This window comes from Anopheles funestus, chromosome 2RL (assembly GCF_943734845.2).
Source record: "Anopheles funestus chromosome 2RL, idAnoFuneDA-416_04, whole genome shotgun sequence".
In the NCBI taxonomy this organism is placed as follows: Eukaryota; Metazoa; Arthropoda; class Insecta; order Diptera; family Culicidae; genus Anopheles; species Anopheles funestus.
In genome coordinates this window covers 58,705,282-58,721,898 of record NC_064598.1, presented here as the reverse complement: position 1 = coordinate 58,721,898, position 16,617 = coordinate 58,705,282, and the positions used below count along the sequence as shown (strand labels likewise).

Below are 16,617 nucleotides of genomic sequence, written 5' to 3'. Positions count from 1 at the left end.
GAGCTGCTAATTAATGGTGAAAGACCCAAAAAAGCACTTACCGTGAACTTTCAGAAAAGCCGTTGCTGATTCTCGTACGCCGACTAGGTTCTTCGCAATGCATTGATATTGTCCTTCATCCGTTTGTCGCACATCCTGAATAGCTAAATTACCTCCATCGACAACGCGTATTCGTTTCGAGGATTCCACTTCCAGTTTTTGACCATTTTTCCGCCACGACAGAGTTGGCTCCGGAATACCCTTTGGCGGACCACATTCTAGTAACACCGTTTCACCCTGAGCCACACGTGTGTGCTGTGGTTCAAGCCTAAATTCTTCTCTGAGTACTGTAAAATAAAATAAAAAATTTGTTCTTTAAAATCAATGCGTACATTCTGCCACGGAATGTAACAGCGAGCCAATGTGGCATTAATTGATGAAAGATAAGAAAGGAAAGTAGAAAGTAATGGAATATTTGTTTTAGTAAGAGCCGTTCCATAATTTTGATCCGGCTGGTACTTTGCAGAATGTCAATATGTGGTAAAAACAAACAAGTCAAGAAATTCCGCACGACATCACTGTAACTGTGCCTTAATTATAGTGTATTTGATTTCAGTTTCCCGTTACACAGGCCACAGTCCAGCATGAACCAATCGACAATTGAAGCGAGGAACGTTTTTATAGCCTGCGTGATGGTTTCATTTGATTTGCACATTGCTGTTCTCTATTTTTAGTAAACGTTAGCCTGCCCACTTTAGCCTAAAAAATAACAAAACGTGAAAAATCGGAACCGTAGACATGCGTTGAAGGACCTGACACTTTTGCATTCGACCATAGGCTACAATAAGTCTTCCCGAATGGGTTACCGAGCGTGCTGCAACGAGGAACACATAATGGACGTGAGCAAAACCGAAAAGCAAACTCTAGACTAACTGTCACAAAAGCGTTAAACATAATGGAAAACTGACCAATATTCCTAGGCGTTGCCGGAAAACATACCAAAAGAAGCAAACAACTACAAAACATTGGAAATCTGACCAACCTAGCGGTTTTTATGATCGTCTGCGATGCAAATGGAAATTTTATTTGCATTTTTGGTGCCATTCGTTATGTCCCTAAGCTTGTTTGTGTAGTTGGCTGTGTGTGTGTTATTCTACCGACATTTGTGCTTGCCATGAGAGTGGCATTTGGAGTTGGGTTTTAGCATTGGTTTTTTGTGTGCTTTTTCACTTTGCATGGTTGTTTTGCTCCTCTTTCTTTCTCCACTAATTTTCCTTCCCGTTAGTAGCATAACTAGCGTAAATAGTTTTATAGAAGCTCTAGCTCGCACGGACGAACGGTTCAAAGTGCTCGCTATGCAGGATTTAATTCCATTGTACTACTGTTTTTTTTTTTGCATTCGTTTTTTAGTGCCTGTTGGTAGATCTAAATTTATTTGGTGCTTTTGTTTGTCTAGTTCATTCCTGCCAACGGATGGCTATGGAATTAATTTGTTTACCAGCCAATCTTTTTGCATAGAATGATGGTGTTGAACAAAATTTATATGGTATAAATAATGCTATATTTCGAAAAATAATTACAACACGAGAATGTAAATAACACGAATAAACGCTAGTGAAAACGGATCGAACTTGAATAGTAAAAATGAATTGCACATTTAAAAGGTCACATAAAGCGCTGCAAAACCTTTCCTAAGCTTGAGCCTTGTGTAACGTTTAAATCATGACAAACGATTGGTATGTACTTCGCAGCTGAGTCAAAAATAGAAATAAAAGCCTGTAATAGAATGGAAACAAACAACTAAATGTATGTGACCAGAATGTGGATATGTTTCAAACGCTTTCCGCTACCCTAACTGTGCTATGTTAGAGGGATACGCACGTTGCTTTAAACGAGTTTTGTCTGTCAGCGAAGACAGACGACAATCAACCAGGCAGAAATTTGGTTCGGGTACGTAGTTGGTGAAATTGATGGTCTGTTGCTAACGAACAGAAAAGGCCTTGCTCGATGGTTCGGTCTGGTTTTATCAACATTATCTTCTGCACACATAACTGACTTTCAAATCCCAGGAACATTCATCCATAATAAATGCAAAGGATCGACTATAAGGACAAACAAAGCCGCCGCAGTCGAAAGGTAGATATAGGAACAAGCTGTTCTTTTTCGAGCCGTCCTTGATCAAACTCGTAACATTCAATATACATGCACATTCCACGTAGGGAGGATAATGCAATCAGGAAAAAAGAACATACTTGAACGTTGATTTGGTTTTGCAGATGACTAATATCAAAGATAAATCTCGATTTCACATTTGTTCGGTATACAAGTCCTGAATATTTGACTACTACACATGAAGTTTATTGTAAAACAGTCTTCAATCCAATAAAGGACTATATGTGGCAAGCTACATTAAAGCTATTGTACATACCGCGGTCAAACGCAATTCTATGTATTTAGCATAGTTATTCACAATTGCCACGATGTGCTATGTATTGCCTATCGACTCAACAAGTATTCCTCTAAACGTTCCAACCTTTGCCAGAATGGTTTCATCTTTGCACTTTGTTTCAGGGAAAGGATAATAAATTGATATGCCTCCGGTGATAGAAGCTTGTTGCTATTTTTAATTAAATTTATTTCATCACTACTCCCACCGTAGTTGAAATCCAGTCATGTTATTGGAGCTGCAACATTGCGAGTAGTCCATAGATCAGGGTTGTATTGAAATCGCTGTGTTTAATCGCTCTCTGCATTGCTGTATGCTTCATGTTAGGGAATCAAATAATTCAAACCTCGAAGAACGAGCGTACCTACACGTGAAACTCAATACTGTATGATCAGATAACTTATCACATATTGTACAAATGAAGTAGTATCCATGTTTTAAGTACCGTTTACAGTGCATAGATATTCGTAGATTTAAATTAATTGGTTATTTATATTACCTGTTGGAGAACTTATTAATTATAGTTAAAATATTGACGTTACTACAAAGATAACTATCATGTCTGTTATAAAAGGCTTACTACAATCCGCCGCATAGCCAATCCACGCTAGCGGGAAACAGTTCGCAAGGGATTTGAAATCATCTCATGATCATGATAATCTACTCATTGCAGATTCTTAAGTCATCTGAATAATGTTATGGTGACTAGAATAAATTTGAACCTATCTTTAAATATCTATACATTGTGACACGTGCCTTAAAGTATCAGTAGAACAAAATAGTTTTGCTACATTGATAGCAAATTAATAATTAATTTTCAAATCACAGCGCATAATTTTGAACATATTTTAGTTAGTTTATTATTATTGTAATGTAATTTTAAGTGTATTTTCAATTATTCATTTTTAAATCATTCAAGTAAAGATACTTTCAAACGAAATAGGACAATAAAGATCATATCAGTAACAAAAGCGTTGAAGAATCGAACAATCTGTAAATTTAAGCAAAATTTTACAAGTTTCAAAACAAACACAGAAATGTTATTGTTTTAACCATTCATTAACATGTCGAACAGCAATGTTCATTTAAATCTAGGTAAGTTGTTTATGCAGCGAACGGCATATCATTTCTATTCGGTCTATTTCTTTTCCATTCCATCTATCCTAAACGGCACTTCACTATTGATGCTAATTATTCTGGTCAGGTTTTCCTTGCTCTAGAAAACAATGAAAATCGTACTAAACAACGCTGAAAACGATTTCTAATTCAGTCAGCTTTTAAATTTCGTGACATGCATGCGGTATGTCGCTATTAAAATGGGGAGATTTTACCTAACTGCTTCCAATTAGCATGGTTAGTGTCCTGCTAAGCATCCTTTTTAATGGTTTTAGTACGCGTATTAATAAAGCAATTAAACATTACACTTGGCGTAACGCTACTTGCTTTGCATTTCAACATGCGTACAGTTTAAATGAAAAGAAATTTATTTAGAAAGCAAAAACATTTGCCGTTAAAACAGTTTCAAATAAAAAGTTCAACATGGTACTATTTCATCTGCAGATAGAATGTGAGGAAGTATGCGAATGAAGAAGATGAAGAAAAAAACACCATTCCCACCATTGAATTAATATTCTTTTTGTCGCCGTCCTTCCCTTGGGTCTGCAGATCGTCCTCGACAAGCAGATCGTTTTAAGTAATTTATGTCCTACTTGCCATTCCACTCAACTTCACAGTTCTACAAGTAACCACCTCGCTTAATATGACTTTTTATTGGGTATGGGAAAATGGCCAAGCTTTGCTCGTACACTTGGTTGCGAGGGAAATGAAACAGGCTTGGGAAAAGGTGCAAAACAATTTAAAATAGGAAATGGGAAATGAAGCAACTCACCTGCTACTTGTAAGGTAGCGTTCCTACTTCTGGCAATTCCGTTCTCGTTCCGTGCCTCACACCAGTACACACCAGCGTCGCTCTCTCTCCGGGAGTTTACAACCTTGGTGAAAGAAGGAAAGCAAAGTTGAGCGCATAAAAAAAGAAAATTGTAGAATTAGGAACACAATTTCACCGAAAAAGCCACCATCCCGCCCCCATCCACTTGCAGGGAGAGTTGCTAAGCCGGTAGAACTAAGATGATCGGTCTGAATGGCGGAACCTACTACATAACATAACATAGATGCTGTGAACTCGTGGATACCATAAGATGGAAAACCTGCGAGAAAAGTATCAAATCCGTAGCGAAGAGCGCAGTTTGGCATTTTTTTTTCATCAACAGATTCGCTGCGACTGTGATGAGGTTCTATTTTGTGGAAAAGGAGAAGCCATATCTGGCTTAACGAAACAACCTTTAGTAAGTGGAAAAGTTAGGGAGAAATCTCTACAGTGCAAGTTCGCAGCTCGATGATGGCTAGCTAGGGGATGCTAAGTGGCAAACCAGCAACTGTTTTGGGGCATTCGGCGTTGAATAATATGTGCAGCACCGGCTACGAAAGCAGCGTGTGGTAAATTAAGGTTGTCTTATAAATATTTTCAAATTAAAATTATTACGAGTACGGCAGTTATGGTAGTACTACCAACGGATAATGGTGAACCATTTTGGGCGATTTTCTCGAGTTACCAGCTAAGTGAGGCACTTGCTTTCTTTTGCATCTGTGGTTTATCCCACATAATACCATTTGACGCTCGCATCGATTGTTTATTCTGCTAGCGACGTTAATCGTAATTGCTAGAAGCATTTTGTGTTTCACACTCCTTGTTTTATTTTTAATGTAATATTGTATGTCATGTGGTGTGAAGAATTTTTAATACAATTTTTTTGAAATGTGTAATAATATTGATATGTTACGTTTACATAAAGTTTTGAAATTCTTGGCACTTAATTATTCCCTGAACCGGGGCAGCCCGGTGGTGTATGTGATAAACGGCGACGGCCCACACGGCAGGACTTTGGTTCAAATCCCATCCGGACCGTCTCCCCGTAGCATGGACTGACTATTCTGCTACGTGGTAAAATAAGTCTTGATACGGCCAGGCCGTTCTAACCGAGCAAAAAACCATTATTCGTTGAATCAAATATTGGTCATTAATTAACTTTTAACATTACAGTAATTCAAGAAAAAACTATAATTAAATTAAGCAATTCACAATACGACTAAACGCCGTCATCGTTAAATGTAAATAAAAAAAAAATAACACACTTTTTTCACAAAAATATAGCCACATAATGGTCGAAAATATCTAGCAAAAAGAAACGGTGAGAATTTTAATTCGGATTTTTGATGTACTAAAAACTATAAACTAACTACGATTACCTTGTTTTCTTTTTTTTTGTTTTTTTAAGAACAGCCAAGACTTGTTTTTACCACGCAGCCGCATAGTCAGTCCTTGCTACGGGGGGGCGGTCCTGATGGGATTTGATACCCGGTCTTGTCGTGTGAAACCGGTGCCGTTGATCACATACAACAAACGCACCCCTCATACTGATTTTTAACTTGATAACTAAATCATATGCCATGTTGCTGTTTGATGTAAAAACCATTTTCAATGAAAAACATGCTTTTTGGCATTAAAAATTAAACTATAAGGGACGCCAAAGCACAAAACTTTAATTAGCGTTTATTTTTAGTACCCTAGCATCTGTGGCTGACCACAAAACAGGGAAAACGTGATTCCTATTCTACGAAAGGTACTGAGGACAAAGCTTCTGCTCGGTAAAAATTCCATCGTTACGTTTTATGACAAGACATGTAAAGCAGCTTGCCTCGTGCTAATCAGCAAGTGTCGTCTACCTTTCCGTTAGTGGAAAATTATTTCGTTAAACATTTATTCACCGTAAAGTTGATGCGATATTAGGTACGGTTTTTTATCGCATTGGCCATTTTTTTCGTAATGTTTGCGCCATCCTTTCACTGCAAAGCTAATTTGTCAAATGCGGTCAAGCGGGAGGACTGCACCCTTATTTCTATCGGGTTTCCTTCATCACCTGTGCGCATCCTAAGCGGAGCAAAATCTCGCAACACAAAATGAAGGGAGGAAGCTGTTTTATAACAATGTGTGAAAATGTCTCTTTCCACCAGCTTACATAGGTAAAGATATGAACAGCGGCTATCCCTTAAAAGCCATCCTAACGTAACTCGATAAGCTTAAGTATAGCGGGATATGTGTTTAATTTCCCATGAAATTATTTAAATTTTAATATCTACAAATATTTGCCGGAAATAAGCTTCCGCCAACCACAGCTACTTTGTATGCAGCATCAAACGTGCACGCAGGAATTAGGGGCCCAGGAATTAGACATCGCTTCCACTATGGAAGTAAAACACGTTTACTCATATTCTGTACTTCACTAATACCAAAAGCGCTTCAAAGATACTTCAATGATTTTACAAAGTTGACCTAAAACAAGCAGTATTTGGACATTTCTTCGAAACACGAGGTGCTTCATTAGGGGAATTAATACCAGAGCGAAAAACATCCTCCCCCACAACAAAGCGGACTGGAAAATAGTATCGTATCGTAACGAACGTTTTGAGGTACACACTCTGGGAGGGTTGTTGGTTTTTCGGCAAATTTGCATTTTTAAAAGGGATTAAGAACGTTATTTACCTTCAGAAAAAACAAACCACCGGCAGGCAGCGCTATTCGGTGCGATCCCTGGAGTATCTTCAACGGTGCGCCATCCTTGTACCATTGGATTGTCGGTTGGGGTATTCCTTCCGCTTTGCAGTTGAGTGTGGCCGGTTCATGGCGTGGCACGGTGGTGTCTATTGGATGCTCTGTAATACGTGGATTCTGAAGAGCTGTAAATGTAAAAAGTGGAAAATAGCTTTCAGTTTTCCACATACCAACGAACTCTTTACATGGCTGAACACTATATTTTTTTGCTCGTTTTCCAGTCACATCAATACCTGCGTCTACTGATGGTTTTTTTTGCAACTTAAAAATATCTATAACACCGAAATGAATGATTTTGCAATCATACCAATCATGTGCATACAGGAAATCTATAACGTTTGCCGTACAACGAATATTAATTAAAGTATGAACAACTTAAAAAAACATTTTGAAATTAGAGAACGTTGAACAATTGTATTAGTAGTAAAGTATAATTGATAATACATCGATAATTCAACTTAACTAAACCATTTCCAGAATTACAGATTGTTCAATTACGATTAATTGTATATACAATTTTAACTTGAGAAACAATTGACGAAAGAGATATTTGTTGATTATTTGCTACAAAACGTTTGTACTGTTTAAACGTAAGCCTGTCAACGAAATCATTTTATAAAGTTAAAACTCTCTAACAAATCTAATATGTAGAAGATTCAACAGAACAATCATAACATATTAAATCGGAGTTGGCCCGGTCGTATATATGTGATACTGAGGCTGATAGGGCTGATTCCACACGCCCCAGTCACGCCAGTAGCAAGAACTGACTATCCGACAAGGTGCATCTCCTGTTCTCTTTACCACAACTCACAACCAATCGTAAACATCAATATTAAATTTGTTTAGTTACAAAATCCAACGCGAATATAATTGAAAATATTCTCGTGATGTGTCTGCAATGACACTAAAGTGCTGTATCGTAGTATTTCTTAGGCTACTAATTATACAATAAGTACTTGGGCTTCCCGGCAGTAATTGTAGTATGATTGTTGAATTCTCGTTTGGCTTTGGTTTGCTGTTCTGTACCTGTAGGAGAAACGCTTTGGGTAGCGCGTGGTAACTCAAGCTTACAGTAATTACTGTGTTCTTCGTAAAAGTATGCAAGAACATACTTATTACCACAAAACGGAAGTTTCATGTATAGAGTCGTAACGATTATTGCAATACCTGATTGTTTCAGTCCAATGTGTAGCCGACAACCAACCGGTGCATTTGCATGCATAACTGACTTTAAGTTCCATATTGCGTTGACACATGGGATCCGCCCTGTCCGTAAGCAATTAGTCATGTACCTGCTGCTGCGACTAAGTAACAAGCATGGCTTAGTATGGATTGATTCCATCGTTTGTACAGAGCTTTTGTTTAAAATTCAATTTGTCAAAACCTCTGAACACGTCACGCAAGGTTGGTTGGAGTACAAACATTTGCGTTTGTTTAACCTCTGGCTAATGAATGTAAGGTGTCCTAAAGCCACCGCTGGTATAAAGAACAGTGTACTGTGACGGAAAACTAAACCACATTGGTCACACTGTGTTTTGGATGGTCACGTGGTCAAATTCAAATTCGCTAGCACCATGATAAATAGCTTTGTTCATGCATCATTTAAGCCCTGAATGTCAAACATTTGACCTGATAATTTAATACATACATTCTGGTATGTTCGTTCGATTATGTTATATACCGCAGTAAAAACGGATAATTAAGGATTTTAAACAAGTTTTCATGGTACTTCGTTGGCAATCGTAACAATAATGTTAAATGATATAAATAATAAATCATTTATATCATATGATAATAAATAATTGATAATTCTGATAGAACAAAAAAATTAAATAAATCAATACGGCCAGAACGTTCTACAAGAATACAAAAAAATAACAATAAAATAAATTTTTATCATGATACGTATACATAGATTACACTAATTTGTAATTATTAGTTTATCATAATATTTTTTTTTATGAATGTTCTAAACATTATCGCAAGTTTACTAATTGTTTGTAACACAAAATGAGTAATTATTAGTATTGGAATAGTCTCTTAATCGCTTTGCTATGTGAAGAATATGTTGGTAATATGTTAATTATTTCATGTTGTTTTTCCCTGTCTTTTTCACTTGTTTATTTTTTTTGTATTTGTTTTATTAAAGCTCATCTATGAGAAAATATCGTCAGTAAAATTGTCAAGAAAAGTTTATTGTTGTTTGCACTAAATTTGTTATTACCGAATTTTATAATCAATTTGTGTGACTCAAATTGTCATAGAGATAAATAGCACAGTTTACTGATAGTGTAGAGAAAATTGATCGCAGTATATATGGAAAATTGGTAAAAATAAGCAACGGCTTGTTTTGTATGTCCATGTACACTTGTGACCATGGTTGTTTCGCAAAGCTACAGATCCAATGTATGACATTTTGTTGAAACCCTCCGAGCCAAACCGCACAAGGTTATGAATATTTCATGCAAAACAATTTGCATACATTTACACCGGCGAGCGCTTGCATCGATAGAATGCTATTTCCTACCGTACGTCGTGCAGTATGTTCCGTGGGAATTTTTCAAGCTTTTTATGAATGTAGATTGGACGAATGAAAATCTATAGGACATTGGAAGTATTGGCCACTAACGATAAAATTTATAAAAATATTGCCAGTGCCAGCCATATGAACCGTTTTTTGTTTTGTTACAGAGCAATAAGAGTAAAATGATGAAACAGTTTTTCATACTTATATTTGATAGGATATATGAAATATATACCAATTAAGACAAAAAATAAATACATCAATCAATAATCTAAATAGATTTTCGCAAGAAAGAGGCAAGTTGCTGGACCAGCAGTATTGTACCAATAATTTTTATAATTGTGCAGAGTAGTAAATTGTGCAAAGTAGTATGTTTAAACATTTGTAGTTAAATTTCATCAAATTCTCAAACACTAAAAACATACAAATAAACATTGATTGGAACTATATGATATGTTCTAAACAATCCGTCGCACGTGCTGAACTAAAAATGAAATGCTGACGTGCACTAATGTATTGTACTGTATTAGTCTCAGGAATGTGTTACACAGCCTCGAACCCAACAGGGAGTATGAATTTCTTTTGCATTCTAACACGTTGAGCTTTGTTGTGACGAAAATTACAATTCGGAGCACGACTCACGTTTTTTTTCTCCTCTTAAGCTACTGGTGGACATTTCTTGTTGACCAAAACCTGTGCAAAGTTTTCCTCGTATGTTTTATGTCCTTGCGTCGTGTAAATAAAACAGCGTTACAACACTGACACTGATCATTCGCCGTGTTATGGACAACTAAATTGTTCATGGGAGGTTTGTTGAGTCAGCACACTAACCGAGATAAACATAGTTTCCTTTGTTTCACTATTATTTCATATTTGCTCATAGTTGCTAAATCTTATGAAATAACTTTCTATTAAGTTTTGCCTAAAAATTGAACAACTGATTACGTGCTTTGAGTTTCTTGTACAACAAATGTCTACGTGGGAGAATCGCATCGATTTTGAACAGAAAGATAATTTGTTTGACGAGTTTTGTATTGAAATATTAAGGTATTTAAAGAGTAAAAATAAAAAAAATACTCTACTTCAGCACAACAACACCCTCAACCTTAGTTAAAAATATTGTTAAATGATTTTAGTTTTAGCAAGTTAAAAAGGGAGCTGCAAAAAAAGTTCATTGCTTTTAATCACTTGGCAATCAAGAAGATCATCTAATACTATCATATAGTATGTATGAGTGTATGTAACCTCCCAGGACGACAGGCCTGTTGTTAATGTTTGTTGGACCATTGTTATTTTTCATCCTCCTTTCAACAACTGCTGCGTTCACCTTGCACGTTTTACACGTTTTTGTTGTTTTATACCAATTTGCTGGCCAGCCATACCCTACACACATTTCAAAAGAACAACATGCACTAAAATAACAGAGTGCGGAACAAGCATTAAATTGAATTCAGCAATTTACACACTCGTACCATGAAAGTTACTCGGGACTATGTTTGTGTTTTATGTGTGTGATAGTACAACATACAAAGTGTGTTCATTTTCCCAGATTGCTAAAGGACAAGGTCCATCGTGATACACCATGGAAAAGGAAAGACTCCCTCGTTCACAGTTTATGAAGTATTAATTTTGACGGTTACGTGCATATAACACAACCCTAACAATTTAAAGTAACCGAATGTGCTTTGAAATTTTATTGCATTATTTTTTTCTTATGTTTAAAACTTTTAAAATACTCAAAAAGGTACTTTTCTGTAACATAGCTTGTAATTTTCTTAATTTAATAATTGTATGTGATGTAACATCATATGGAAAGATGGTAGTATGTGTGTCTAAATTACGCAACATTCAAATGTGCATTTATCAATTCCATCATGTACTGAAAAATCTAATGCATACTGATATTAGCATACTTAGTGAAAATATATGAATGAATTTAATCTTTTTTAAGGGTGAGTTAATCTCAATCCTCTTCCGCAAGAAGATGTCTTGTTTAAATCACCAATGAGATATATATCGAGTATAAGGAGTTATATAATGAGTTATGTACTTGTCTTTCATCTCGTAAATCATGACTCATTGCGGTGACTTCAAACTCACTCATGAATCAGTTATTTCACTCATGAGTCAAAAACTCATTCAAAAATGAGTTGTTCATCGCCGCTACCTATGCTAGCTGGCTCGTGCGAATCAAATAAGTAAGCGAAATAATCCCAATAGTAAATTGCAACAGTCATTTATCGCCAACCAAACGAGATTCAAGAACCAATAATAAATAAAGCATCTCTTAGCGTTAGTATTCTTTTTAATACCTATTCGTCGATGGCAAATTTTTTGGCATATTTATATATGCAAGTGAAGATAGGATTTGACTTGCAATAGATTTTTGTTTATTTAAAATTGTTTTCTTGAAGAGGTTTAACAATCTGGGCAATGGGCAACCTGTCATCACTACACGCCTGTTCGTTGATAGTTTAAACAAGTTATCGAAATAATCTTTAATTTAATATAGTGTAATAATTCGACTATCCAATGGAGTTTAGAGGTGAAGCATCATCATCATCATAAGAGTTAATATAACATTGAACGTTATCTATAGATTATGCAGTTAGAAAACTAGTGATAGTTTTTCTTCAAGTAAAAAAGGGAATTACAACTAATATGTTCAGTGGAACTAATCAAAGAGAAAGAAAAAGGTAAGCAAGATTCTCCACCATTTTTAGAATGCAAATATATCTGTTAGAGCGTCTTGTACGTACAATATCCTTAACACATTTGGAACATTGAGTATTCCAGGAAACAAACAAAATGTGTACAATGAAGATTCGTTAGTTGCGTTTTTTAGTCTTTCATATGCGCAACTGTTGTGTGTGATGAACTGTGTGTACGTGACATGAATTTTATACGACCTATAGTTAAACGGTATAGTACTTCCAAACTATCTTGTGCATTGTGGGTATTTTGTTGTGTAAAGTTAACTCAACGAATACCATGTGAACCAGTTTTTGGTACATACAAAAATCAAATTGTAAGAGCAAAATACGGAATCAAGTTCAATAACCCATAACATATGTATTTACAATTTTGCAAAAATCGAAGGTAAAATTATAAAAATGAAGGTGATTTTATTAGTGAATGTAATATAACGAATATCAGTTAGGGTAAATGTATCAATTATGGACAAGTTTGTACAGCGTTTTCACAAGAACGACGATTGTAGCAAAACTGCTTAACTAAAATTCATAAACAAGAGTCCAATCGATAGACACGATAGCCAACGAAATAGTTTAAACATATAGATTAGTATGAGCAAATGAATTTCAAATGATATGTCCCTTTTTTGCGTTACTCGATTTGACCTTTAATATAATAGCTTTATAGCATTATGTTCTCAGTAAAGATAAGATTTAATCTATAACTTTTTATGAATAAATAATGATTTATATGGTCGGGCCCAGAGGGTTTAATAAAGATTTTCAAAACATAAAACAGTTATTATTGTCAGCGTTTTGTTGTAAAAATGTTTATTCGCTACACTTTGAATCCTTCATATTAAACGAATAGAAAAGAAATCGATTTTGTACGAAACAATTAATTACACCGTGCTGGGACACTACAATCCTTCCTATCTTGGCCTTCTCCATACAATTTCATGTAATTAACTCTGAATCATTGAGCATAAAAGTTCAACCGCAAGTCAGACACGCACAACGTTTTCCTCTACGCGCACGAAAACAATGGCATAAATAGTATATTTATGATAATCGCTTTTCATGTCGCTATAAAATCCTGAATCTATCTCTGGCCTTCAACAATATAATCAACTAACCGTCTAAGAGGATGCCTCTAAAATGATAATTTCCGCCGCTACCCACACTCGAACAATAAAACCGACATCGAAACTATCGTAAACAGTGGAGGAAACGAAGTAGGGCAGGATTCTATGGTTTCCGTAAGATCTCCACGACAACAATAATAACAACAGCAAACCAATCAACCAAACAATCGTTAACATTCACCCGATATACCTTCACCGTCCATTGCATCGCAGGACCCTGCACGCAGTCCTTTCACATCGATTCACATAAACAATCTAGTCGATTTACCACGACACTGCTAAACATTCGTTGCGTGATTTGCCCCTATTGTTCTTCTGTGCTTCTATTTATGTTTTATGACTACGGGAAATGACTACCAACTACCTACCTCTCAAGCTATCTGTTCAAAACACTTTATTCGCTTACTGTTCAGTGTAGTTTTAATGTAGAGTATAAGCGAAAGAATGTATTGCGTAACATTCTCCATAATATTTGTACTCTTCTTTTAAAACATGTAGGTAGTTCCATAACCTTCAATTACAATTAGTGTAGTAAGTTTATTTTGTTGTAATTATTTCAACATGTGCTTTGCTTTATTTGTTTACGAAACTGATTGCAATTATAATACAACAGAAATGCACTTTTTACTACTATTCTAGGACCAAATTTTAGAAAAGCTATATCGTCAGTAATTGAGTTTCTATCAGATAGTACATACTAATAAAAAAATCTACAACAATAGTAAGAATTCGAGTCGCCAAGAAAATATAAACCGCTTTAATTAATTTAATTTTGTAATCATAATATTTTCCACTCCAAAAGCATCTTACAATCAGAAAATTTTTCTAATACATTTGCGTTTTTTACTTATACATAATCACATTCGAGACTTACAATATGTATATCATGTGTTTTTTTTTCAAAGGATTTTTTTTTAATTCATAGAATTATTTTTTAATATACTCGTCAACGTCCTTACTGGCTCTATGATTATCATAGCCTAATCAAAAATAGTGAACGTTAAGCAAAGCGCCATTTGACACAACATTAATTTGCTCAAAGTGGCTAAGAATCGCTTGTAAAAAGAGTATAACTTTCAACGTTAAGATAGTGTAACCAAACCAATACAATGGTTGTGGTTTTTCGTATTGGTGTACAATAAATATAAAAGTAAATGAAAGAAAAAACTATGTCAATAAATAAGAGCAGATTTGATCGTAATCCTTCCATGTCAAAAATAGAATCGAACATAGCTGATATCCTTCATTCCGCTCAAAGAGCAGATTGTTGGTGAAAAGAATGGCTGAAGTTTCGACCCAGACAATCATTTTTATTATTATGCTCTAGCTGAAGACGATGGTACTTATCTGTGCTTCCATTACATCCTTGCGTAGCTCTGCATTTTAGTGGAGGCACAAGTGGTTTTACCCTACTTTTCGTTTGCTTCTTGCAAGCCGTATTTTCCACTTCTTTCCCGAAAAGAACTCACCGATAGGGAGGAAAGTTATGATTTGGCTTCAATAAGTAAATTTATTCTGTTTACCCTCCCTATGTATTGTGGTTGGGTGATTTTCTTAGTCGGCAAGGATGCGAATGTGGAAGAAGGATTAGACCGGCAAGCGTGTACGGCACATATATAAAGCTTCCATGCCGAACGAAAGGTCATATTAGTCTCCAGCATGGTCTCAGAAACTCTATTGCTGGTAGGAATCCTTTTAAGAATAAGAATCTTTATATTTCATGCATCCCTTTCACTTCTGAGCTTAAGTGAAGGCAAACAAGTGGGTATGGATAGCTAGGAAATGATAAAACGAACATAGCTTGCCAATATGCTATCTCTAACTCAGGCATTTTTGGGACAAATTTTGGCCCAATAAAAAACCCAATCCCCATGGGCGGACAAAAGATTATGGAGCATAAATCATGTGGCGATCGTTATGCTCGGGGAATATGTTGTTCCCGATCAGATATGTAAGAGAAGCGTTGGTAATTTTTTCCATTTGCAGGGTAATAGAATCGTGCTCAAGAATATATTTATTTCACATGTATGTGTATCTTAACCGGGGTTAGAGAAAGAGATTTATTTTCACACATAAGAACATCTTTGGGATGTGAATGGCATACAAACTGAAACAATTATTTACTTTTAAAATTCCAATTTTATTTGCCTAACACAAATTAAAACCATGCAACCATTTCCAGAACCATTCTAATACAAAACTAATACAAAACAAAACAAAACTGTGTGCTACAACGAGCACTGCTTGCAGTCACAAAAATGGATCACATGTCAATCGATGATAAATCATCCTTTATCATCATCATCAACACAATGAGGAACACGAAGTGTGAATCACATCCTTTTGACCATTAAATAAGTATTCTGGTCATTCACTCGATAATTGAAATGTCATAAACATCACCATGTGACTCGCTCTAGCAATGCTGCTAGCATGAAAGACGTGGAAGCTGCTGTATAGGTCTACTGTCCACCGATCATCGAACGTACAACACATGAGATGAGCTAGAAAGCATTATAACCAGATAAAGAGAATTTAATTGCCCGCTTTCGTGTTCAACGAACAATGGACGAGCCACAGGCGTGCCTAAGTAGTGTCACTCACGAAAGTCTTCTGGGAATAAAACTGGACCTGGACCATTCTTTACTACAGCAACGAAATGAATCGTCTCGCTGCTAACCAAAACTAAAGATACAAATTGTTCGTCGACTAAGGTCAGCAAAACAATCAAAATTTCTATTCCAACAAGTGGAACTAGGCCCGATACAGAACTTCCCTTAGACATCTGCTATTGGTTACAGCACACGCTACGTACAGACTCTAACCGAAAATTTATAGAATAATTATGAGTAAGCGTTTTACTGCCTTCATCAACAGCTTCATGAAAGAAAAATATTTGTGATGTCATTGTGTGGACGATCACAAAATCAACTCAGAGAAAATCCTTCTAGTACATCTAGCATCCACAACCTTTTATACCACAGCAAGATTCATCCATGTCGGCAAGATCGGAATCAGAGCCATTCAAAAAGTGATTCCCAATCACTATCATCGCCCTCATCGTTTCAGGCATTGAAACGCTCTGGTGCATTTACTCAAAATTGGAATTGACGTGTGATGTGTAGAGAATATCGCACAACTAGATGCCTCGGTAAAAT

At 35.9% G+C, this 16,617-nt stretch overlaps 1 protein-coding gene across 4 annotated transcripts in view; it reads right to left on the bottom strand.

Moving 5' to 3' along the window:
• The window catches only part of LOC125764269 (protein sax-3), a 35,935-nt gene that overhangs the window by 8,202 nt on the left and 11,116 nt on the right, over positions 1 to 16,617 (bottom strand). For all 4 annotated transcript variants that reach the window (XM_049428304.1, XM_049428306.1, XM_049428305.1 and 1 more), the window contains 3 exons: positions 7,026 to 7,219; positions 4,314 to 4,416; positions 42 to 326 (listed from right to left, as the gene is read on the bottom strand). In XM_049428304.1, the coding sequence (XP_049284261.1) occupies positions 42 to 326; positions 4,314 to 4,416; positions 7,026 to 7,219 (582 nt within the window). The remainder of the gene's footprint in view (positions 1 to 41; positions 327 to 4,313; positions 4,417 to 7,025; positions 7,220 to 16,617) is intronic.